Source organism: Malaya genurostris, chromosome 3 (assembly GCF_030247185.1).
Source record: "Malaya genurostris strain Urasoe2022 chromosome 3, Malgen_1.1, whole genome shotgun sequence".
NCBI classification, from domain to species: Eukaryota; Metazoa; Arthropoda; class Insecta; order Diptera; family Culicidae; genus Malaya; species Malaya genurostris.
The window spans coordinates 171,037,798-171,063,722 of NC_080572.1; the positions used below are offsets into that span (position 1 = coordinate 171,037,798).

At 37.6% G+C, this 25,925-nt stretch overlaps 1 protein-coding gene across 1 annotated transcript; it reads left to right on the top strand.

The window, feature by feature from the left end:
• Positions 1-721: 721 nt before the first annotated feature.
• Positions 722-18,378, top strand: LOC131435560 (inositol polyphosphate 5-phosphatase E). The gene is made up of 5 exons (XM_058603577.1): positions 722-1,532; positions 1,598-2,010; positions 2,451-3,933; positions 3,984-4,243; positions 17,184-18,378. The coding sequence occupies exons 2-5, from the start codon at positions 1,628-1,630 to the stop codon at positions 17,290-17,292; spliced, it is 2,235 nt and encodes a 744-aa protein (XP_058459560.1). The 5' UTR covers positions 722-1,532; positions 1,598-1,627; the 3' UTR covers positions 17,293-18,378.
• The last annotated feature ends 7,547 nt before the right edge of the window (positions 18,379-25,925 follow it).

A 25,925-nucleotide genomic window follows, 5' to 3' on the forward strand; every position in this document is an offset into this window, starting at 1 on the left:
TCTCGCCACCAGTGTAAATTTTAACAAGGTGATCCGAATGTACTTGGAATTTCCATACCGTTCGTTTCAGTGTAGTGTAGTGTATTAGGTTTTTTATCGTGACGACACAAATGAACGAGTATTCATCCTTGACAGTTCAGCGGTACTGTTTACAAACAGCTTTGAGCTTAAACAAAAATCGAAGAGCACATCTAAAACAATCATCTTTACACTTTGCAACTAGTCACTTTTATTTAATAAATATCAAAAACGAACCGTATTCAATCGTGAACAAATGTTTTAAAGCTTTATTTAGGCGCTACGGACCGTAAATGGTCTGATCCAAATTGTCAATAAACAAACAAAAGAAATTTTTGTTTACAAACAGTACTGCTGAACTGTCAAAATGTGTTCATCCGATTGGGGTTAGCAGTGACGGTAAAAAACTTAATACATTGGCGACTCATTTGTTGGATTTTTAACTGGGAAATATCGGCTCAAATCTCAACAATCGGTAAACAACCCTTCTTTTATGACATGTTTTCTTGTGCAAGGTTTGCAGATTTATTTGTACGTTTTTCGAATTTTCTTTGGAGGCTGCAAATACAATGTCGTATACAGATTATTGAAGTATTTTCAAGCATTGATCAAAATTGGCATATTAAAATCAGATTTTCAAATTTGCTCACCTAACTTATAAAATTGATTGCTTGCATGGATACATATGAAAAGTGCAAACAATTCCAACCTATCTGGGACTCCTGGATTAGAGTGTAAAGTATAAAAAGTGACAATAAATAAGGATTAAATTAATGCTGCTGAGAATCAATTTTGTGCGTTTAGTAGCGTTATGTATATAAATACAAGTGTAACTTTCGGATTCTTAATAAATCAACTCATTGTGGTGATGAAAATTATCTGTATCAATTCTAATATTCAATACTATACAAAATCAACCCCCACCCACTAATTCCACCCACTTGGTGCTGATTGTGAGCAAGTGGTCGCTACTGTTAGCAAACGTAAACAAAACACTATTGTATTCAAAGATATTCGCTTACTAGGTGACAAAGTTATATCGGGTTGATTTTAAATGCGTCTTTCTAGAAGGCACACGTAATCTTCAAACATGAACGTCATGAATTGGAGCCTGTTTGCTTATAGTTATCATACACATTCCAATATTTTAACACCTGTTAGGTCAATAATAACACCCATAATAACACTTTTCGAAAGCAACCACACGTTTGCGGAGAGCCTAAAAATAGCTCCACCTCGGAAAATATGGATCAACAGAATCAGCATCGTTTAAAGCTACAAGTACCACATCAAGGGCAAGGTCGAAGCAGTCACTACGTTCTTAATTGTGCTGATGATCATTGTCGTAGCATTGTTGGCCTTTTTGACTGCCAATTGGTCGTGTCGCGGATGTTGATTTATACGTCATTTTTACCAGGACTGTTAGAACTACCGCCAGCTTTTCGTTATATAACGGAATCGGATAGCGGTGCACTGATCTCGTTACCAGGAAATTTGTTGAGATAAACATTCGGGTATGTAAATAAATAGTTATTTCGTGTGATTTAATTTTTTTAATAAGTCAGATGCACTTTTTCAGATATACTTATTGAATAACTCGATAGATCGGATGGATAAACAAGATACATCTAAGCAAGGAAAGGGAAAGCGCCCTTTTCTAGGAATACTGTCAAAACGTTCCTCGCGGGTGGAGCCTCAAAAATTTACGGCTGGTGAAGACGAAGTCACATCAGATTCGGTTAACAACATACTTAGCAATAAACTAGAATCAGATAATATAACGGCTGCACATCAAAAGCAGGAAACTATCGCAACAACTGAAAACGCCCACAAAATTACCAAGCAAGATTCTTCTAATCAAAGCGAAAATTCCTATTACCTGCTGTCGACTTCGTCCACTACTACTACAAACTCTTTAGCCGACCCATCTTCTTCAAAAACTACGAATACCTCGTCGTCATCACAGAAAGCTCACAACAATTTGTTTATAAGGTTAGTATTGTACGTCAAGAGAAGAAAAGAAAAAAAATAGACTGTCTGAGAGATAAAATTAGACTGTTTGCCACTGTTGCTGGTAATCAATTTATAGTTATAAAATTGTACCGTAATGATTATGATAATGAATGCATAGATGCATCACGTACTGATTCAATTACGAATGTGTACATATACTTAGTTTTTCTGAATTGAGCTAAACTTTTGTTTGGAAGTAGACTATTTATGTAACGAACGGCATTGTGCAGTGCCAAGCTAATTATTGTTATTCTCATGCGTAAATATAAAACTTGTCGCCTAATTTAGGTAACCTGTTGAAAACTATCGTTCATGTAGGACGCGCAAATACATCTCGTTTCTAGGCTCAACTACACTAGGCTTCTACATGAAAACAATACAATTTCATTTAATTCAAATCTACATTTTACTTTTTTCAGAAATTCTTGTTCTCAAACTCGTGGTCCATCTAACAGATTGAGTGGCTCATTTAATTTGTGCTGTTCAGTTGATGAAAGTTTATTGCGTTCCCCGAAAAAGAATCGTTTTTCTGATCCACATGGGTGTGAGAGTCATTCGATTGGTCAAGAAGTCCGGTCTTCACAATCAGAACAGCATAAACGGCGACAGCAACTAAGGCTCGACTTGGTAAATAGAACTGATGAGGGAAACAGTCCAGTAGTGAATGGGGCACAAAGTAGACCACTCGAGTTTGGACTTGGTGCGCATGCCGCCAGTGAGTGTGCTGATGAGAGTATATCTGCTGGTGATTCAAGTATTGAACATAAAATAGTCACTAAACCGGTTGTATTTCGAGAGTATCCAAACCATACCCAGCGAGCTGTCATGAGCAGTAAGTCGCGGTTCAAGGATCGTTTTCTGCCGCCAATGCCGAAATTGGATGGTTATGAAAAGATGGAACAACATTATAGTTCACCAAATATTGCAGAAAATGAAGATCCTCCAGGTATAGATGAAAAAGACAGTCGAAAATCAATGTCTTTTGATACTATGAGTACGGATAATGAAGCTGAACCACAACTAGTGAATCTTTCCAGTGCGGATTCATTGGCAAAGCAAGCTTTGATGGCGGCGCATGTTTTGCATCTGATACCAGCCGATAAAGCTCGTCAGCGAAATTTCCTACAAGGTCGTCTAGGTGTAACGTCGCTTTTGGGTTCATCAGAGCTGGATAAGGTACTTCCCAGCAGAGAGGTGTCTATATTCGTCGGCACTTGGAACATGAATGGACAAAGTCCACCAAAGCAAATGAATGATTTTGTTCTACCGAGCGCTATTGAGCACGTGCCTGATATAATTGTGTTCGGAACCCAAGAATCATGTTCTGAGCGATTCGAGTGGGAAGTTACTCTGCAGGAGACTTTGGGCCCATCACACATTTTGCTCCATTCAACCAGTCTTGGAACTCTTCATTTAGCAGTTTTCATTCGAAGAGATTTGATATGGTTTTGTTCCGAACCAGAAGATGCTTATTTATCGGTTAGACCGGGAACAGCATTCCGGACTAAAGGAGCTGTTGCTATTTCGTTTTGCTTGTTCGGAACATCCTTTCTTTTTGTGACATCTCATTTAACGGCGCACCAGCAAAAAGTGAAAGAACGAGTTTCGGACGTGAAAAAAATAATTCATGCATTAGAGCTGCCTCGAAATCTTTCCGTTAAGCATAGGAACAAAGATGTTACCCAGAATTTTGATAGTGTTTTCTGGTGTGGAGATTTAAATTTTCGTTTAAGTGAACCACGGGAAAAGTTGATGCGCTGGATTGAAACAACACAGTTCCCTCTTCCATCCCACTTACCGCATGGTTTCATGCATACTGATCAATTAACGACCGTACTAGCTGATGGTGCCGCATTCAAGGGGTTCCGGGAGGCTAAAATTACATTTCCGCCGACATACAAGGTAATAGCGATACTGATTTTTCATTCACAACATAAAATCTTTCGTTCTAGTATGATCCTGGCACCCAGCGGTTTGACACATCCAGCAAACAGCGAGCACCAGCCTACACAGATCGTATTCTATACAAATTCAAACCTTTACCGGTAACTGCAGTTCATCGTCGCATTAACAGTATTGGGGGAGGAAAAATCACACATCCGCCATTAGCGGTAAAATGCTTAGCGTACGATTCAGTGCAGAGCATCACCACCTCGGACCATAAACCAGTTTGGGCTTTGTTTTGCAATACAATTAGACCCGGAGTAGACACGTGAGTAGAAAACATCAGTTTTGGTTTTCGACTTTTTCCTTCTTAGTGTAAATTTAACCGTTAGTAATTCAGGTTTGATTTTATGTTACGTTTATATGTGATTCAAGTACATATACTATGTTGTTTTAGTGGCTCCATTTGAACTGCTATTTAATAGAATAATGTTTTGGCACCATTTAAGACCTGATACGTTTTAGGGGGCTCGGTAATTCGAAAAAATCATACCTTGAGACCTTTATTTTATTGCTCGTTCAATCCATAGAGATGGATCGATGTCTTTTTTTGTTTGCTCGCTAAACTAACGGGGCACGTATGACAATCAATGGTTACTCAATGGTGCACATACCATCTCTAGATCTCGACCGAATGAATTGTGAGCGTCCCCTTATTGTCAATCCAAAGTATTGTCAATACCATCAATCCAATGAAGACTGTACCAGAAAGTATGGACGCAACCAAAAACTGCTGCCATTTCGCAATGGTTCAGAATCTGTCAATTTTTAAGGCTGCGTCCTGTTGTTTACACTCTTCTCTAACCACTTGTGCAGTTGTTTATTCGTTTTCATTAGTTTGTTTCGAAATGCTTGGACTTTCATCAGAACAACGTCGAAAAATTGTGTACAAATGGTGAACAGAACGCGAATAAGAAAGAAAAATAGAATAGAAGGAGTAAGTGAAAAAGCCGTACGAAATGCAATCAGGAAGTTCGGTGAGGATAACACCTTTGAGGATAAACCGAAAACGGGCCGAAAAAATGGTCCTGCTAACCCTCACTTGGATAAACGTGTGGGATGCGAACTAGTTGCATACCACCCTGAAACGTAGGTAGCGACAGTTGTCAAAAAGAGTGAATTACCGCGTGCGCGGAGCTAAGCAAGAGAGAATAAATATTACAGTCTTTAATAGTAAAAACGTATCTGATCTTCATTCAACCGGTTCGCCCATCTACCAAACGCTGATGTTTCAAATCCACCAAAATGCCGAAGTGGGCAATGAAATCGGCTCCAATGATCGGCATTGTTACATCCGCAATGATAAAATTCCACAAAAATCGACGTCTGAGTCCAAGATCCGTGTTGAGGAATTTGGTTCCGTAAGTTGTGATTTTGGTTCCATTTGCAGCGTGCAAAGAATGTGCAGCGAGCGTTCCATTCTTGTCTAGTTGCCGGTAGAATGGACACATCAGATCCGGTGTCGATAAGAAACCGGTAGTTTGTGGTGCGATTGTAAATAACTAAACGGCGGCCATCGTGGACTCCCCCAACCTCCGCCGAGACCGGTTGGGATGAAGCTAGTTTTTTGAACTGAACGAGCATGGCTGTCGACACTGACGTGCATTAGTGCCGTAGTTTCGATGATACCAACAAATTTCATTCTGTGATTGTCTGCTTGCCAGAAACCGATTCCTTGAGGTAGATCTACTTCGCGAGCGGCCAGATGATTTTAGTTTTCGAATCTCAGCGGTGAGAAAGTCGATTTCCGATTTAAGATTGTTCTCCACTGAACAGACGGATTCCTTACTGACGTTGGTGACTACAGATGATTGGCCACCTACCGTGTCAACGATTTTATCAGCCATTTCAGCCAATTTGGCTAGCGTTCCATCGTGGCAAGAGATGATGGAACGAATGCTTGATGGTAATCGTTGGATAAACAGCATCTTCAGTAAACTGTCGTCTACTCCTAGACCGGTAGATAACTCCTGCATTTTTGATAGCAGATGCGTCGGCCGTAAGTCTCCCAGATCATGCGACCCGAGTAGGCGTTCCAAACGATTTTCTGGAGACAAAGCGAATCGGTCGATTAAACGTTTCTTCACAGTATCGTACTTATTTGTCACCGGAGGAGCTGTGACCAGATCCGCGATGTGGCAAATTACCGACTGGTCAACTTTAGCCACAATGTGATGAAATTTCGTTTCATCGGACGTAACTCTTGCTAAAGTGAATTGTGATTCGGCTTGCGCAAACCACATGACCGGATCTGTTTTCCAAAAGTCCGGAAGTTTAACACTAACCACAGCAGCAAGCGCAGCGGCTTGAGGTTGGCCGTCGTTGTCGTTCATATTTGAGGTTAGATTTTTTTTCGTCTACCTTCGGAAGGTGATTTTCGAGCCAGGAACGGGTTCTTAAACCGAACTCAATGTTTCGCGACGTCGCGGGTCACCAATGTGGTGTTTCGAACCGGTTGAATAAAGATCAGATACGTTTTTACTATTAAAGACTGTAATATTTATTCTCTCTTGCTTAGCTCCGCGCACGCGGTAATTCACTCTTTTTGACAACTGTCGCTACCTACGTTTCAGGGTGGTATGCAACTCGTTCGCATCCCACAAACGTATACTGAAGGCGTTCGAGCAAAAGAAGGAGTTTTCAGTTCGGGATGTGGCCAAACAAGTGGGCACTTCGAAGTCAAATGTTCTTCGTGCTAAAGAACGTTTGAATCTTCGAACCTATAAGAAGCAGAAACAACCAAATCGTAGTCCAAAACAAGAAGCAACGATCAGGCCGAGGGTTCGAAAGCTGTACAATACGATTCTTGCTGGAAATTTGAACTGCATAATCATGGACGACGAAACCTACGTGAGACTCGATTACAAATTCTTGCCGGGACCACAATATTATACGGTACGAGAAAAGCAAGTGTTAAACCAGTCCGAGACATCGATTGAAGTCGAAAAATTTGGTAAGAAAGCTATGGTCTGGCAAGCAATTTGTAGCTGCGGTAAGATTTCGAAACCCTTCATCACCACTGCTTCAATGAACAGCGTTTACAAAAACGACTTTCACCCATGATTCGAAGCCACAAGGATCCTGTTGTCTTCTGGCAACATCTTGCTTCTTGCCACTACTCAAAATCAACGGTAGAATGGTATACTACCAAAAATGTCACTTTCGTCCCTGAAGACATGAATCCACCAAATTGCCCACAACTTCAACAAACTGAAAAATTTTGGGCATTAACGAAGGCACATCTTAGGAAACATGTCTCCGCAGCCGAAACCATTCAACAGTTCGAAAAAGATTGGAAAAAAGTGTCAAAACTTATCGCCAAGAAGTCTGTACGGAATTTAATGAGCAACGTTCGCAAGAAGGTGCGCCAGCTAGTCTACAATGCACAGTGGTCCGGATCCACAATTTAGGGGGACAAAAACATTTGTGGCTTAGCCTTATACTTTAGAGCTATGATGTCTTCGGAACAAATGATCAGTGAAAGATAAGCCATATTTTGAAGCATATGGTATTAGGGTGGTTCTAATTATTAGGGTGATCCAAAAATTATTTTCCGTATGTGTTGAGATAGAGGACTGCATCTTTCGGCAAAATTGTAAGAAAACTTATATCAAGCAACTTTGCCGAAAACACTATTGTAGTATCTCTAACGGTTTTAGTATTACATATATTTTAATAGATCAACTTAGGGTGTTCCTAAAAAAATCAGATTTTTTGCTCTAGCTTTCTTAATATTCACTTCTCGATTTTGGTGTCTTTGAATATCTTTTAGAGTTTGTTGAAACCAATTTTTTCATGACTAGCGCATTCAGGTAGCGTTTTCTGAACCGAAGTTATGAGCAAAACTAGTTCAAAAACAGATCATTTTTAAACTGCTATATCTAACATTGGAGCAAACGAAAAAAAAAATCGGTTTGTTTCATTTGATAGAAAATACTTCCGAGAATGTTTATAGAAAAAATGGCGGAGGAGATATTTTTTTAAATTTTTTAAATTGTGTTCAAACATTGAGTTTTTTCATTGAAAAATGCTCTTTCATGTAAGACATTTATTAGCTATACATATTAAAATAAGGTATTGCTGTCTTCTAGCGTGTTAAAATTAAAAATGTTAATTCAGCTGCATAATCGGGAAGATGGTGTACACTCACGTTGGTTGTTACTCTATTCGATAATGCTATTACAGGATCAGACGTTAAAAGAAATCGTTTGAATACAGCGCTCAGGAAAAGCTCTGAATTTTTCAAGAACTGAAACAAATGAGAATAATCCAAACAAATATCAATTTGGAATTTCGCTTCTGCACGCAATGATTCGATCTATGGTACTTTGGCTAAAAGTGAGTTATTGTTTGCACATTGAGAAACCGACATGGCGCGTGTCCGACAAAATCAGCATGTCAAGGAGCAAGAGACAAACATTCTAACGGCATTAAAAGAGCGGCTAGGGTTACGTATTAGCAAAGACATCATATTAACAAGATATCCAGCTCGCACATTTTTAGATTAAATCATTGGAAACATCCTTTTTTGCGAGCATGGTGCCCTCAGGTGAGTCCGCATCGAATCTCGTACATTGAAGTAGGGAAGATAAACGTCAAAATCTTGCGCGCCAAAATAGCAGCACTGCGCACCCACACAATTGACATGATATGTTGAATGTGATGCCGTGTGATGGCGTTCCTATACTGAAGATTGATTTCGCTCCAAGCTGACAGGGTCTAGCATTGGTGAACCATTACCTGGAGGCGGCAACTCGAATGATGGTATCTGGGTCCGTAGATTTTTCAAAGAATATAACACAGTAGCGCAAATCATCGAGTTAAATGGAAATATACTTGAACGGTTTTTGATAATCTTAACGTTGATAAACAGCAATGTGAAGATTTCGGTACCTGCTTTCCAGGAGAATTCGTTTTGTGGAGCTGTATGGATGGTATGCTCTGTCGCCAACCGTGCATAAACTTCTGGTGCATGGGACTGCAATTATAAAACATGCTTTGCTTCCTATTGGTATGTATAGTAAGGAAGTGCAAGAGAGTCGAAATAAATCGATTCGCAAGTATAGGCAGTTCCATCCGCAGAACTTCAATCGTTTAGTGAATCTAGAGGATGTATTCAAACGATTTCTTTTAACGTCTGATCCTGTAATAGCATTATCGAATAGAGTAACAACCAACGTGAGTGTACACCATCTTCCCGATTATGCAGCTGAATTAACATTTTTAATTTTAACACGCTAGAAGACAGCAATACCTTATTTTAATATGTATAGCTAATAAATGTCTTACATGAAAGAGCATTTTTCAATGAAAAAACCCAATGTTTGAACACAATTTAAAAAATTTAAAAAAATATCTCCTCCGCCATTTTTTCTATAAACATGCTCGAAAGTATTTTCTATCAAATGAAACAAACCGATTTTTTTTTCGTTTGCTCCAATGTTAGATATAGCAGTTTAAAAATGATCTGTTTTTGAACTAGTTTTGCTCATAACTTCGGTTCAGAAAACGCTACCTGAATGCGCTAGTCATGAAAAAATTGGTTTCAACAAACTCTAAAAGATATTCAAAGACACCAAAATCGAGAAGTGAATATTAAGAAAGCTAGAGCAAAAAATCTGATTTTTTAGGAACACCCTAAGTTGATCTATTAAAATAGCTGTAATACTTAAACCGTTAGAGATACTACAATAGTGTTTTCGGCAAAGTTGCTTGATATAAGTTTTCTTACAATTTTGCCGAAAGATGCAGTCCTCTATCTCCACACATACGGAAAATAATTTTTGCATCACCCTAATAATTAGAACCACCCTAATACCATATGCTTCAAAATATGGCTTATCTTTCACTGATCATTTGTTCCGAAGACATCATAGCTCTAAAGTATAAGGCTAAGCCACAAATGTTTTTGTCCCCCTAAATTGTGGATCCGGACCATTGTGCAATGGCTAAGTAGCAAATGTTGAGAATAATATTCTGTTGTTGTAGTCTAATATTATCAGTATATCGAATAAAATTTGAATATCTAACACTTGTGAATTATTTACAGTGAAATCAAAGTGCGTCCATACTTTCTGGGCAGTCTTTAGTGGCCCTTACACGTGACAATATTGTTGTCAATAAAAAGTATTGTCAGTACCATAAATCCAATTGGTTTGATAACTTGAGTTTTTGATAACTTGATAAAGAGTTTTTCAAAAATTAAAGCGTTTGGCGCTTTAAATATTTTAACTGAACATTAAAATATTGAGAGAAGAGGTCATTGCACATATTTAACAGTTTCAGAATCTTCATTGGAATGACGAAAATATTGTCAAAAAATCAAAACTTTCTGCAGTAAAAATAAATATTGTTATAATAAACAAGTTCCAGATAATTCTAGCGAATTTTTTGTTGATATAGTGACAATAACAGTTCTGGTTTGATTTAATCAATGTTTTTTTAACAACCAACATTTCTTGGAATAACCATAACCATTTTTTGTTTAAATCGAATTTTGTCGGTTTGGAACAACTACTGCTTGGTTTGATGGGCAACTAATCGTTTTGTTGGTTTAACAATCGGGATTTTTCTGCGTGTTTCACCGAATCGTAGAAGAGACTTCCTCATCAGTATCAACAGATTACAATGATCCAACAGATACATTTGGACTTAACACTAACAATTAGAGCTAACAATCAAAACTAATAATTAAAGCTAACAATGAAAACTGAATCTATAATCCTATAACTTGATGTTGATGACACCAAGCATTACATGGCAGTAATAGTGCTCTTTCTTAAAAGGTGAGAGAGAAGAAAAAGGTGGGTAGGCGAATGGAGTACCAGGGTTGGTGGAGGAGGTGGTAAAGGAGCGTGGACTAACGACGATGTTAGAATCGGCATGTAGATCTAATTAGTGATTAAAAAGGTGGTGGAACGAAAGGAAAACGACGATGCAAGAATCGGCATGTAGATCTAATTAGTGATCGAAGAAAGCATGGTGATAGACAGAGAAAAAGAGGAAGGGACGACCGGGTTAATTTCTGCGAGCAAATCTAGTTAGTGTCCAATGAAGATGGTGGAGAGACGAAGTGGGGGTTAAACGAAAAATAATATTGTCGGTTACAAAACAAATACTAATCGTAAGCCTAATCCGACAAGTGATTACGAAACAATCGTTTGATCATATTTCGAGATAAATGAAAGTCGAAAACATTGTGTAAATGATAATCCGACTTTCCAACTTGGTCAATCTTTACTAATGGCCCAACGAACTTTCGACTATCTTCACAACCAAACTCAACGACTAATAGATCTGGCGTACGATAAGTGGTATTTCGGATCGCTAAACAAAATGAACTATCTCGTTTAATCGCTAGATCAAGACTGCCTTTATTTCACGTTCGCAATGTTTGAGAATTCCATATCACCCATAGTGTAATTGTATGGGTTTAATATAAATGAACACCAACCGATGACATAAGTCTCAAAATTAGTTTACAATTGGAACAGTTGTTGAAAGTTCGGCACATGGTTCATTGTACCCATAATTTGTTCTTGCAAAAGGTAATCTGAGAAAGGGGTGGGAACGTAGATTACGTCGATGAATGTCGAGATTAATCAACTGCAAAAGCTCGGGACAGTCGATATGTGATTGAAGTAAATCAGCAACGAAAGTTGCCTTGGAGATATTTCGACGAACAAATAACCGATCCAAGTCAATAAGCTTACAGCGATCTATGTAACTAGGAAGATTAGCAGGATCTCTCCAAAGTAGGTTACGCAGGGCAAATCTAACAAATTTATGCTGAATGGCTTCAATCCGCTCTATGTCGATTTGATAATGAGGTGACCAGACAACAGCTGAATATTCAAGTGTCGAGCGGACTAAAGAACAATATAATGCTTTTAGACAATGTACATTGACAAAGCTCTTGGTGATGTGGAAAACGATACCTAAAAGCTTGGATGCCTTAGAAATCACATAGTCGATATGACTTTTGAAATCTAGCTTGATATCAAGAATGGCACCTAGATCTTTAACGATAGACTCACGTTTAAGTACATTCTGCGAAATGTTATAGTCGTACCTAATTAACGAGTGTTTGCGAGTAAACGACATAACGGTACATTTCGAGGCATTTAAAACCATTTTATTGCTAATACACCAGTTCACGAATATATCAAGCTGTGACTGCAAAAATATGGTGTCGTCAGGTGATTTTGATGGATAATATAGTTTAAAATCATCTGCGAAAGATAGTTTGTGGCATTTCAATGTAAAATTGAGATCGTTGAGGTAGAGCAAGAATAAAAATGGTCCCAAGTGACTGCCTTGAGGGACTCCAGAGCAGACTGCGAAAGGTGTTGTAATGCAGTCTTCAATTTTTACTGACATTTCTCGACTAATTAGATAAGAATGTAGCCATTTAAGTAGTGATCCGCCGAATCTAAGCCTATTGAGTTTTGCAACTGTTATTTGATGGTTTATTTTGTCGAAAGCAGCGGAGAAATCAGTATATATAGCGTCAACTTGTCGACGTGCTTGTAGACATCGAATAATGAAGGATGTGTAAGATAATAAGTTCGTTGAAGTTGATCGATTTGGCATAGAACCGTGTTGACTTTCAGAGATGTAGTTGTTGCAGTAATGCGTAACGAATTCGAGAACAATAATTTCAAGTAATTTGGATACGGCGCATAGCGCGGCTATCCCACGATAATTAGAAACATCAGATTTGTTTCCCTTTTTGAACACAGGGAAAATGAATGATTTCTTCCAGATGTCGGGAAACGTTCCTGAATTAAGTGATATGTTGAACAGTATCGATAGTGGAATTAATAGGCTGCTCGAGCATTTTCTTAATACTAAAGAGGGAATTCCATCTGGACCAGCATTCGAGGATGATTTCAATTTAGAGCACGCTTTTGCATTTGAACACATATCTGTTTTTTATTTCTGAATCAGGGAAAAAGACAAGAATCAAATGTGGAGCAAAAAAATCGGCCAACTAATCCCAGCGCTGGGGTAGGTTGGCAGAGTTTGACAAAATATGAACACATAAAATGCGTAAATGAGAAACGTTTATTTGTGATGAAATAGTTAGCGCTCACCATTTTGTGTTAATAAAGGTACGAACTGGTACTAGGTAGTCCGCTTTTTACTATTTTAGGCTTCGTTTTGACGGCATAAGTGACATTTTTATCGATCTTTGCCGACCCGCAGCGTACGCGCTTACGTTTTTTCTCTTCTAATGCTGATTTTATTGGGAAATCGGTCAAAATTTGGGTCTATCGTCTACATCTGGAGCAGATTCTATGCTGATGGACGAGTTTTGTTCGGAGTCAACCTGTGACAAATCCTGTCAGGATCTTTAAACGCTAAATGTTTTGATGGTATTTAATATTGGAATATAATCTTTGAATCATCTTTCATAACAACAATTACCAACTTGTAATGATTCTAATCTTTCATTTCCATTTGGGAATAATTTAAATTTATTTTCATTACTTATTCCTTGGGTATATCTTCCCTAATATTCATAATAGTATGATGTCCGATTTGGGTCAGAAAAGGGTTAGCATTTCACTCGGTCAGCCAACCCCTAATAAATGTTTTTGAGAACAATGATGTTATACAAAAACAAAACTAATGTTACACTCGAAATCGTTATTCCATTTTGTAGAGTTTTAAATACCCTTTTTAGCGGGACCACGTTTTCGGAAATCGGATGTAGGTTGATTCGCGCAAAAATGCTGCCGTAAACACGACAAAACAAAAACACCTGAAATTAGGTCGGTACACGGGCGACCGATGTGTGGTTACTTCAAGCACAATCGATACAATTTGATTCGGCACGAGGCCAAAAAGGTCAATTCGTTCGATTGGTTCATCCAACAGGCAATAAAGCGAAGGTGTTTAAACAAACCAATAAATAAAATACGATGAGCGAATCTCGCGCCTGGAAGCTATATCGCGAATGGTTGGTGCAACCGAAACGTACAATACAGCGATCACCAAGTAGATCTCCTGTATGGAATTTTTCGTCGACAAGTCCCCTCTGGTTGTTCCGGAGAAGTTGCGAAAGAAGAGGTTTAATGATTTGCCAAGAAGTACTTGGTGTGACAGGCGGTCTGAAGGTGCGGTAAGTTTAACAAGCCGTACATAACGACCGGCACCACAAACGGTCAACTATATAAAGAAGAATACCTCTAGAAGCCCCTACAGTTCGTCCTCTGGGCCCATGAAGGTGACACTTTGTTTTGGGTGGATCTGGTATCGTGCGAAACCGGTGATGGAGTGGTACGAAGCCAACGTTGTTGTTTTTGTAAACCGGCTAACATAAACGGTATTTAATCTAATCTTGTTTTTGTACCGAATGAGGCAAATCCGCCAAACTCGACAAGAAAGGAAAAGTTTCGGAAAACTGGTCTTCAAAAAACGACAAGGCACATCCAAGACAAGAAAGAGTGACTTTGAAAAAGAGTGTGAAAAATAGTAGTGTTTAGTCGTAGGTGCGGGTATTTATCCCAGAAGAGGGGGTTGAATAAACAAACTATATGTTCATTTATTCCCATTGAGTTTCTAAAATATCTGATATGAAATGAAATTTTTGTATTGATTTTCGTTTGTTGCATTTCTTCGAGTACAGTTCTTAGATTATGACTCCGCAAAAAGTATTCCCGAAATTTATCAAGAATTTCTCGCATGGTCTTTCATCGATCGTCCATCTCAAAAATCGCATTGGCATTCACCATAGAAAGGATTCTGCTAATGGACGCAGTTTACAGAATGGATCGTTAAAGCGATTGCATTTGTTTATAATTATAATTACTCGAAGAACAAAACTTCATTCTCTTTTTACGCGGTTTTTTTTAAAGCGGTTTCTTTTTACGCGGATTTACGAAGTTACGGGGATTCCCGAAGTTACGCGGTTTTTTACGTCGATTTCCGAAGTTACGCGGATTTCTAAAGTTACGTGGTTTTTTTTTCGGCATCAAAAAAAAAGTTCGATTTTGGAAGGCTCAAAATTTTTCTATGTCCAAAAAGTCTATCCTCACAAATAATTTTTTTTTGGGACTACACCAGATCTGGAGATCAGATTTCTGAAGTTACGCGGATTTCCGAAGTTACGCGGTTTTTTGAGTGTTTTTTATGCGGTACTTATCCCCCGCGTAAAAAAAGACCTCAGTGTACTCAATCATATTGTTTTTCAACAATATAATATAATATACTACCGTGGGCAAAAAAGTAGACTTTTGAATTATAATCCGCGCAGAAACTTCATTCGTCGAAATAAGTTTTTCTAGGTTGGTAAGACTGTCAGTGACATATGTGCCAAGTGTCACGTCAAAATATTCATTAGTGTTTAGTATACATCTGCCTTTCTGAAGTATTAAAAGAGCAATCGGCAATTTTTACAATGAGTGAAATTATTCAACAAAGAAGTTCCATGAAATTTTGTGTGCGGAATCAAATTTCTGATGTCGAAACGTTCAGAATGTTGCACAAGGCCTTTGGTGATAATTGTATGTCGTGAGTAATTGTTTTCAGTTGGTACAAGTTGTTAAAAGAGGGTCGACAACACGTTGACGACGAACCACGTCAAAGACGGCCATCAACATCAACTGATGATGATTTTTTTTTTTTTTTTTTTTTTTTTATAGAGGCTTTAACATCTTAGGTCATTCGCCTCTTCGGACCAGAAAATCATTCTGACCCTATGTGCGGGGTTGGGAATCGAACCCAGGCGGGCTGCGTGAAAGGCATCGACTATCCCATCACGCTATACCCGTCCCCTGGAACTGATGATGATCACGTCAATTTGTGCTCGAGAATCGACGATTAACAGTCAGAGACCTTACTGGGATCGTTGAAATATCGGAAGGATCAGTAAAAAGCGTTTTGAAAGATACCGTTCCGCAGCTATCATATTCACCTGATTTACCTCCGTGTGACTTCTCGCTATTCAGTAAAATCAAACGTATGGTCCGGGGTAACCGTTTTGAGTCTATTGAAGACATCATACGTAAATCGCTACCCGCATTGAAAGCTATTCCTGACTTTTGACTTCAACAACTGTTTCCAGGATTGGAAAAAGCGTTGGCAAAAGTGTGTTAAGGGCGTGAGGGGGGTGGGATTACTCTGAAGGGAACGAGATAGATTTGGTAGAATAAATAAAGAATTTTGAAATGAAAGTCTTACTATTTTTTGCCCACAGTAGTAAGGCACAGCACTTAAACTCTAAGATACCTAAGGCATTTCCTAATTTTAATTAATGAGTTAAAATTAGAATATTATTCATTAACTGGGATAATGTCACATTGGGTCGCGGTGATCTATTCTGGGGGATTCTGCCTCCAGGTGGTGGACGGCAGTAGCTGGGTGTTTGAAACTTATCCAGGTGACAATACTCAGTCATGTTCAGCAATATAAGCAACAAAATTTCATGACACTCCACATTTCCAGAATAATACTCATATTTGAAAATCTGAGTATTTTACATTAAATTGAAAATTGTATGGGATTACGTATACACGCCAATTAATAGTGGTACAAAAATAACACATATGGAGTGATAAACAAGGTATCATCTCATTGCTAGATTAAGTACGTTTCCAAAACATCGTAATGTTTTCCGTATTTCGTTCAGTTTAGGTGGGTCTACAGATTCTCATCTGCTCTCAACTCCTTGTACTTCTTTTTGACGTAAGCCGCTGTAAGCTTTCGATTTTTGTACAGATTTTTAACGTTCGTAGGCAATACATCTTCAGCTCAGATTTTTATCGCTTAGTCTTAGTCTAGATTAGATTAATGATATAAACGCATGTCATTACTATGGATCAGGGTGAATTCGTCTCATTTTATTCCGTAAGAAGGCAATTCGCTTAAAGGGTAATTTCGCCGAATGCCATTTCATCGAATCATACAATTGTCATAAAATTGTGTGGAAATGGAATTCTAATACAGAAATATTAAATATAATGCTATTTAGATCCGTTTTGTTGACTCATACCATCCTTAGATACAAAGCATTTCCCCAGCACTCATAAGACCTTTCGTTTGAATTGATGTTGTTTTTATAAATCTATCCAACCATTATTCCAAATTTGTGAAATTTCTTTGCAGTTCTCAAATTTTAAACCTTAGTTCTATAAGACCACAACAGGAACTCAAAAGGCACTGCGCGATCTTTTCATGAATGTTGTAATTTTTTCTCGTTAAAGTATACCACTGGCGGCTGGGCTTTTCAATCGGGAGGTCTACTTAGAAGGCATGAAGCGAAGGCTTGATCACGCCGGATCCAGTTCGTCGGCTGTGTGCAGTATTCAATGATGCTAGGAGAAATTCGTAATGTGATATGCTAACGTTTTCAGCAAACAGGTAATGTTTTCTAGTCATGCGATGTAAAAATTGCTTTAGATAAAAAAGGCGAGTACGGATTAAGTTTGCTTTGTACCATACAATATGCTGTTAGATTTGTGTCAGTAGTCAGAACCCCGTTTCGGATTTATTAGTATAAGCTATAATACCGAATTGTTAATCGGCTAAAGAGAGCAAAAGACAACTGAATTGAACGATTCCTTTTGAAGCAAACACTATTTTAAAAAAAGTTTACAAAAAAAACTAGGGATTTGAAATACTATTAATGATAGGGAATAAAACGTATGAGGAATTAAGCGTAGTTTTACGCTCTCATGTCATAACAATATAAGCCGCCTTGAAGGTTTGAGAGTAAATTATTATTCTAGTCAACATCCTAGTCAAATGAATTTTTATATTAAGTAGGTTAGATTAAGCAATATGTCGCATAATGAACTGAATTTAGTTGGGTGATTTATTAGCTCTTAATCGCATATCTATTTTAACCATCATATCTTGGCAGTTGTGAATGTGATCAGGCATATATAAATCGACTGGTATTCTCCCTTTGTTCAAAGATCGTTGAGGAGTAAATAATCTGTAATTAAACTGTTCAGTAGTCTATAGAAAACAATGATAGAATATTAGAAAACAGGAGTTAGCTACATTACTCGAAGCAGATTGCCTTTTCAAACCTATATTAGCAACTTGATAGAAAGTAACCGAAGTATGGATTTCGTTTAGAAATCGTTCTTCGATACTTAAACGATGAATACTATCTATACAAGACTTTCCAAAGTTGGCCTTATGTAGCGAAGATAGCAAGCAAACGTCATTTTCCAACTAAATTGTATCACATTCTGCTAACATACATTGTCGATTGTTTGGCTCATTTTCATTCCGTCCGGTACCTTTATTCTTCCATATTAGTAAGTATTCGATTACGATTATTGACGATAGTTCTCTATTTTGGTTCAACGGGTCTCATTTTTTTGTTTGACAAAATGTGTTATATCAACTCAAGAAACTTAAACACTTATGTTCCAACTCTGATACCGTTCCAACTATAAATAAATTCCATTTTCCTTATAGTCTAGATTTGTTTTTGTCGAATAAAGATATCACACTCCAATTCTATTTTCTAATCCTCTTTTTGTCTGATTCAAATGAAAGGTCTTACGGTCCGATAGATCGCGATTGAATTTTATCCCTATCCGACTTCCGGTTCCGGAATTACAGAGTGATATGTATAAAAAAATTAAAACAATTGTCACTCACTTTTCTCAGAGATGGCGTGACCGATTTTCACAAACTTAAAAACGGAAAACAAACGATGGCGAAACGAGGTGCACATTTTTATAAAATTTACTGGTATATTCATCTAGTTGACAGACCTTGTTAGTTGGTGGATATATAAATCTACTTTGGGACTACTAGTGCCCGGTTTCTGCTTCCAAACGCACCGGTGATAGTGAAGAAAAGCTTCAAAACCGGAACTCACTTCGATTTCTCAGCAACGGTTAAACCGATTTTCACAAATCATGATTCAAAATAAAGCTCTGAGTGTCTTAAGAGACACTGGCCCTTATTCTGCGAGTCGAGTGAAGTGAGATAAGCCGAGTCACCCGAGTCACGCGATTCTGACAGTCGAATGAAGTGACAAAAGTCACCAGGATGAACTTCGATGAACTCTCACCGTAATCTTGCAATCGAATCTGGGTGACAAGAGTCACTACGCAGTGAGTTTCAAAGTCGGTACCGGTAAAGCAAGTGACAGGAGGTATATTAACCGAAAAATCGTAGATATTTTCAAACCTTTGAATTTTTTAACATGGTTTGATGTTGTTATTGAACAATAAAATTGATTGTACCAATTATGTTGTTACTTTTTAGATTTCCTATGAAAAATTCAATTCTCATACATTAGGATAAATGTATACTTCCAGAGAATTAGAAGAGAGATTGAGCTGTAAAATTATTAGATACAACTTTATGAGCATGATGGACTAGGCTCATAATACTTTGGGATGAAAGGACTCACGAGATGCGCGAAAGCACAGATTATTGTAAAAAAACTGTTTTAACCCACATAATGTGGTGTAATGATGCTTTTCTCATATAACTCATGTTTTCATAAATGTTACTAAGGAAAAAAAAGCTTTGAATTTTGAACAAGGAAAGTTGTAATTTGAAGGGGAAAAAAAGTTTACTTTTACCCCCAAATTTATGCTAGGTGCACATAACCATTTTCACTTAAGTTTACGTTTCGTCTTCGACTCAACAGTGCGTCAGCAGATTATGTTGAACTGCTGACGCAAACCCCCGGATCAACATAATCCGCTGAGCAGACGTAAGGTTAATGCTATTTGCAAGACACTTTTTTTGTACACATGAAGTGTAACGTCTAACCATAAATTTGGGGGTAAAAGTAAACTTTTTTTCCCCTTCAAATTACCACAATCTGTACGGCCATTAAGCCGAAACTTGTTTCGTTCGAGACGTCAGGTTAGACGTTACACTTCATGTGTACAAAAAAAAGTGTCTTGCAAATAGCATTAACTTTACGTCTGCTCAGCGGATTATGTTGATCCGGGGGTTTGCGTCAGCAGTTCAACATAATCTGCTGAAGCACTGATGAGTCGAAGACGAAACGTAAACTTAAGCAAGGAAAGTTGTTTAAGCATATAGCACAACCTATATAATTTATAAAAAGCTTTAAGGCAAGTTTACAGAAGTTTGTCTTTTTTTTGCATTTTGCTCTACATGGCGGAATAAATTTTAAACACACTTGCCCTGTTGTTCTGGAACCCGAAGTGACATAAAAAAAAAGTCAACGGCAGACCATAAAACCTTTTATTAAGGTCTAAATTTACAAAAATGTACTCAGCTGTTTCTTAGGAAGTGTTTTCAGTTCAAAATTCAATGACAAAATATTCCATGCTGAATATTAATCATTATATATTTATTTTTCATCCAGACTGTTGATTTAGTCACTTTTTCGATTAAACCCAACTAAAAGTTATTTAGCAGGAATTAGATTTTGTAGAAGTAGCAGGAGTGCAGGAGTTGGTTTCTCTCGAGTAGCTGGCAGACAAAGTGCTAGTTTGTTTGCAGTATTTTCTGAGATCGCCAAATCGCCATCGCTAATTCTGTGCTCCTGCTACTGTATATAATATTTAAGTGTAACTAAGCATTCTTACCCAGTATTAATTTGACACGAATTAAATAAATGATATGCAACAGTTTATGTGGCCCAAAGTCATTCGAAACTCTCAGAAACACTTGACCGTTAAAAGCCAATCATCAGTCAGTCGAAAACTGAATATTCAATCTTCAGCACAGTGGCTTGGTATGGATTATTTTGTGAGAGGAAGGATGTTCAGATAACGAGATAGAAAATTATACTCAGGGCATGCCTCATGAAGACTCTAATACCAGCACACTTTACCATAATCAAACCAACATTTTAATTGGACTCGTCCTTGCCTAAACCGCAGCCATTATTAACTACTCGATATTGTTGAGAGATTAGCTGGGAAGAATACAATTAGGAATCCTGTACGATCCTTTCAACTTGAACAAGAATGTTACAACGGGTCTTTGTCCACCGGTAAGCATTTTATTCGAATGAGTGACAGTGGTCTGGACTGCAATGTAGGTTAACTTAATACCTAATTTAAATCAAATAAACAAATCTTACAGTTGATATTTCGCTCCTCAGAAGCGTACTTTGCTAATAAGACCGATCGTTGCAAACGATTCAGAAATATATTAAGACCAGTAGCTTGTAGCGATTTCCAGGATTATCGACATTAATTATTCATACCAACTAACGGCAAATCATACTGACTAACGGCAACGGAACTCGTGATTCGAAGAAAAAACAAACCGGAATCCGAAAACAAATTCAACACTAAAGATTTATATCGAGAAAATTTAAACCTCACAACCGGCAACATTTCCAAAATTATCCTCACAACCGGCTACATTTCCCACTCGTTTTGACGTTTGGGAAAATGAATCGTTCGTCACTTGAGGTTCACCATCTCACTCACCATAGAATGAACCTGTCACGTCACCCGAGTCGACTCCTAGAATAGGGTGACTACAGTCATGTGACAGTGAGGTGAGATTTGTCGAGTCACGTCACTCTAATCGCAGAATAAGGGCCACTGTGCAATTTCATCCAGATCCGACTTCCGGTTCCGAAATTATAGGGCAATAAGTATCAAAACTTTCAAACTGTCATACAAAATTATGCAAAATCGGTACGCATCGGTATGTGCTGGTACGGAAGAAGAAGAAAACGCATCCGGCTGGCACACAGTGTGCTTTGTTCAATTTTGTATATCGTGCAGGGTTGCCACATTGAAATCTATATTAACTTAACATAGCTGTTTACAAATCGAAAAGGTGATGGTAGTTTTTACCAAAGAAAGTTATTGTTTTTATTCAACTTTGAAACCAAATTTTTTCAGAAAAAAATCTTGTCATAACATAAGTAATATGAGAAAGGCATCATTACACCACTAGGTGGATTTAAAAAGTTTTTAATGTTAAACACATTTTTGTTTTCTATATTGCGGTGCTAGAACTAGAAACTCAAGAAAAATACACGTAGAAATGTGGTCAGGTTTTGAACATTTACAGCTCAGTCAATTTTGTATCAATTATTAATATTATGTCATTATTTGATTGGAAATATTTCTACGTATTGATTTGAATGTTCATAGGCATGTATTATTAATTGTGTATCATTGAAATGTTGATTAATAGCTAACAGTGTCCTATTTTGTCTGCAAAAAATCTCCGGCATACTGGATTTCCCTGCCATAGTCGACGGTTTTGAAGGAGTAAACGATATATCAAAGGGAAAGCATTGCTCTGATTGGTCAATCGAAGCAAAAGCAAAGCTGTTGGAAGCACGCGAAACTACAAATAGAAGTTTAATTATAGCTAACGTTTCAGTCTTATGCGTAGCTTGCTAGAGGTAGGTTGTTGCTACACAGCAAGATAAAAAGTGCCATAAACGATTTGAAGCTTTTATTGGTATGCTCTGATCTTGTGTCATGCAAGATTGGATGAAATCCCATGTTATGTCGTTTCGCCTGAGAAATTGACAACTACTCCAGGGTAAATTTTGAGCGCATAAGACCAATTTCTAATTTATATAAGATGAACTGATGTAATTTCGTCGGCTACGAAACAAATACAAATCACGATAAATAGAGTCTATATTCTGGGTTCGCGTGTTCGGTGTTGATTCCTAATAAGGATCAATCTAAGCAGACTCTTGTGCATTAGCGGATTCCAAAGTGTGACGATTAATTGAAAATGTCAATCATTGGAAATTTTGGTTGCCTTGTTCCACATCAACGGCTCGAACAACCTCATGGGGCTGATCCTTGTAATTTTTTTTCTTGGTTTCGCAATGGCTGTAACGTCAGTTCGTTTTTGCCTTTATGATATTGGGAGGTTAGGCAATCACTTGACAATTCGGCTAATAAGAATTGGCCATATACTATTCTATTCAGTTCGTCGAGTTGAGCAATGGCTGTGTATGTGTTTGGATAGGTCAAGCTAAAACCATATAGTAGAGCTCAGTATGTGAGAGTCAAACCCACTTCAACTCCTTTCAGTACCCATGTAATCCAAGGGGGGAAACACCATAAAGTATTACTTCAGGAGGGGCAATGTTTTAGCATTTGTACTCGTGTCGCCACCGACAGAATTTCTACTCCGTTCTCGTATCTAACCCTTGTTTCTGTCTGTTTCTGGAACCTGTCGAGACGTGACACCGATCTCCAACAAAATGTATATCCCTTCTTAGTTGCTTTCGGAGGATTTCTATTGCGTTCTGTCATTGCAGTTTTCATGTGTGTATATGGGTCAAATAATGTCACTAATTTTTCTCCAAGATTGCCGTTCTGATTTTTATCAACTTTGACTAAAATGGAATGTCTTATTGTCCAATAGACTGGAATTGAATTTTATCTGGATTTGACTTCTGGTTCTGGATTTACGGGGTGAAGTGTGGTTGAAATGTCAAACTGTCATATGAAGCAACGATGCAAAAAAGCATAAACATTTGTCTAAATTTGGCTCAAAACTGTTTCAATTTGCAGATACGATTGCAATTTGCGGGCAACATTCGTTCCCAAATTCGGAAGCGCCGAAAAAAATGATGGAAAAAATCAGAAAAGAACGGGATATACGTACCGCGTAACTTCGGAAATCCGCGTGAAAAACGCAAAACTAAAGAATTGCATGAAACGTCCAGATCTGGTGTGATTTAATGTTTTACCTTTTTTTATAAAAATAAAAAATAGGCATAGAATTCGCTCAAACTTTAGAAAAATTTTCCGAAGGCCGAGTGTCATACACCAACTGAGCAAATCTCCGTTTGTGTGTATGTGTATGTCTGTATGTGTGTTGTCAACATAGAGGACGAGATCTCAGAGATGGCTGGACCGATTTTGATCAAACTAGTCGCAAATGAAAGGTTTTCCCGTCACCCATAACGCTATTGAATGGATGTTTACTTTTTGAGTTATACAAAGTTTTATGTAAAAATTTTCAGTTTTTTGACAATATCTGTCACACTTGACCTTGAAAACAGAATATGTTTCCAGACTTTGATTCCGCAATAGCTATCCAACAAGCCATAGATTGTTAAAATCCGTCCATTTTTAACGGAGATATCGACATTCTTATGTTAGCGACTATTCCCCCAATTCCAGTAGGAGTTTTGAGCGCTGTATGACAAAGCAATGCTTGGGAGCAACGTGAAACACGATATTTTATATTGTTACATACAATTGTTTCTAAGTACCAAAAATACTGTCTACAGCATCCTTTTTCATTTGCTTGGACCGATTTTAGCACGGTTCGTTTTTGGCAACATAATCGTTTGAATTGGCATATGTAAACCAGATGATGGCAGCATTTTCGAGTTGAAAGCAATTCCATAATTATATTGATTTAAACTACTTACAGCAATAAATGCTGGAAATACATAACTCCCATATACCATTCGAAGCAGTTCGTCGAGATCAGCAAATGTGTGTGTGACAAATAATTTCACTCATTTTTCTCGGAGATGACTCAACCGTTTTCTACAAACTCAGATTCATATGAAAAGTCGTATGCTCTCAAACAAGGTTCCTGAATTACGTTTGGTTCCGACCTCTGGCTCCGGAGCTACAGGATGACATGTGAAACGAAATTAAAATTGTGTAACTCATTTTTCTCGTAGATGGCTGAACCGATCTAAGATTCAAATGAAGTCTAAGAATTATCTAAGATTCAAATGAATAGTCTTAAGATTCTAAAAAACATCTTCCTTTTCAGTCAGATCTAACTTACGGTTTACGGGATACATGGTGATTAGTATAAAAATGTCTATTTTACATAAATTAATCAGATTTGGATAATCGATAATTAAATAAACTTATTTCAGTTTTAGGGGTATTCAGTTTCCGGATTTAATTCGCACTACGGTTTCTCAAAGATCTACACTGATTTTCAGACATTTTGAAACAAATGTAAACTATACAGCTCCTGGGGTGAATTTAACTGACTTCTGTTACACCGATTTTCGAATTCCGGTTCCAGTATCGAATCGTTCCTCAAAGCTCAATAGTTTTCTCAAAAAAGGCAAAGACATGATATTAACAAGATATCCAGCTCTCACATTTCCCGAACAAATCATTGGCAACATCCTTTTTTGCGAGCATGTCGCCCTCAGGTGAGTCCGCATCGAATCTCATACATAGAAGTAGGGAAGAGAAATGTCAAATTCGTGCGCGCCAAAATAGCAGGGCTGCGCACCCATACAATCGACATGATATGTTGAATGTGATGCCGTGCGATGGCGTTGTTGAACTGAAGATTGATTTCGCTCCAAGCTGACAGGGTCTGTAAAAGGTCAAATCGAATTTCAAAAACGAAAATTGAAATTAAACAATTTATGGTCCCATACAAAATTAATTAATTCTATCCAATTCTGACTTCCGATTGTGGAATTACAGGGTGAGGAGTTTTTAAAATTCAAACCAATATAGAAGATGACAGTTGGACTCAAAACTATTTATTCGTCATATTAATTTAAGGCCATACAAATCGTTCCGGGTTATGCTGGTTCCTAAATACCGGCTCTGGATGTACCGCAAATAACCGTAAACTCTAAAATGGAACTTACTTCGACATATCATGGAATGTTCAATCGATTATTACACGTTTAGATTCAAATTCGATCCGATTTGCAGTTTCGACATTACAGGATAATGAGTGATTAAAATCTGGAATTTCCGCTTGAAATAACGGTCATTAAAATATTGTCATAAGAACTAAAAGAGCGAAGAATATTCATGCAAAAAACACATGCGGATTGATAAAAAAAAGGTATCATCTCACTGCTAGGTGGATTAATCACATTTTTATGAACTGATAAGTCATTTTACGTTTATTTTACAGTTATTGTATTCAAATCAAATAATAACTATATTTAAAAAATTCTAAAGCCGATTAAATTATAGTTCTTTCGTAGAAAGAAGTACACTGAAATGAAAATCTTATTTATATTCATTAGATTTGTCATATGAATC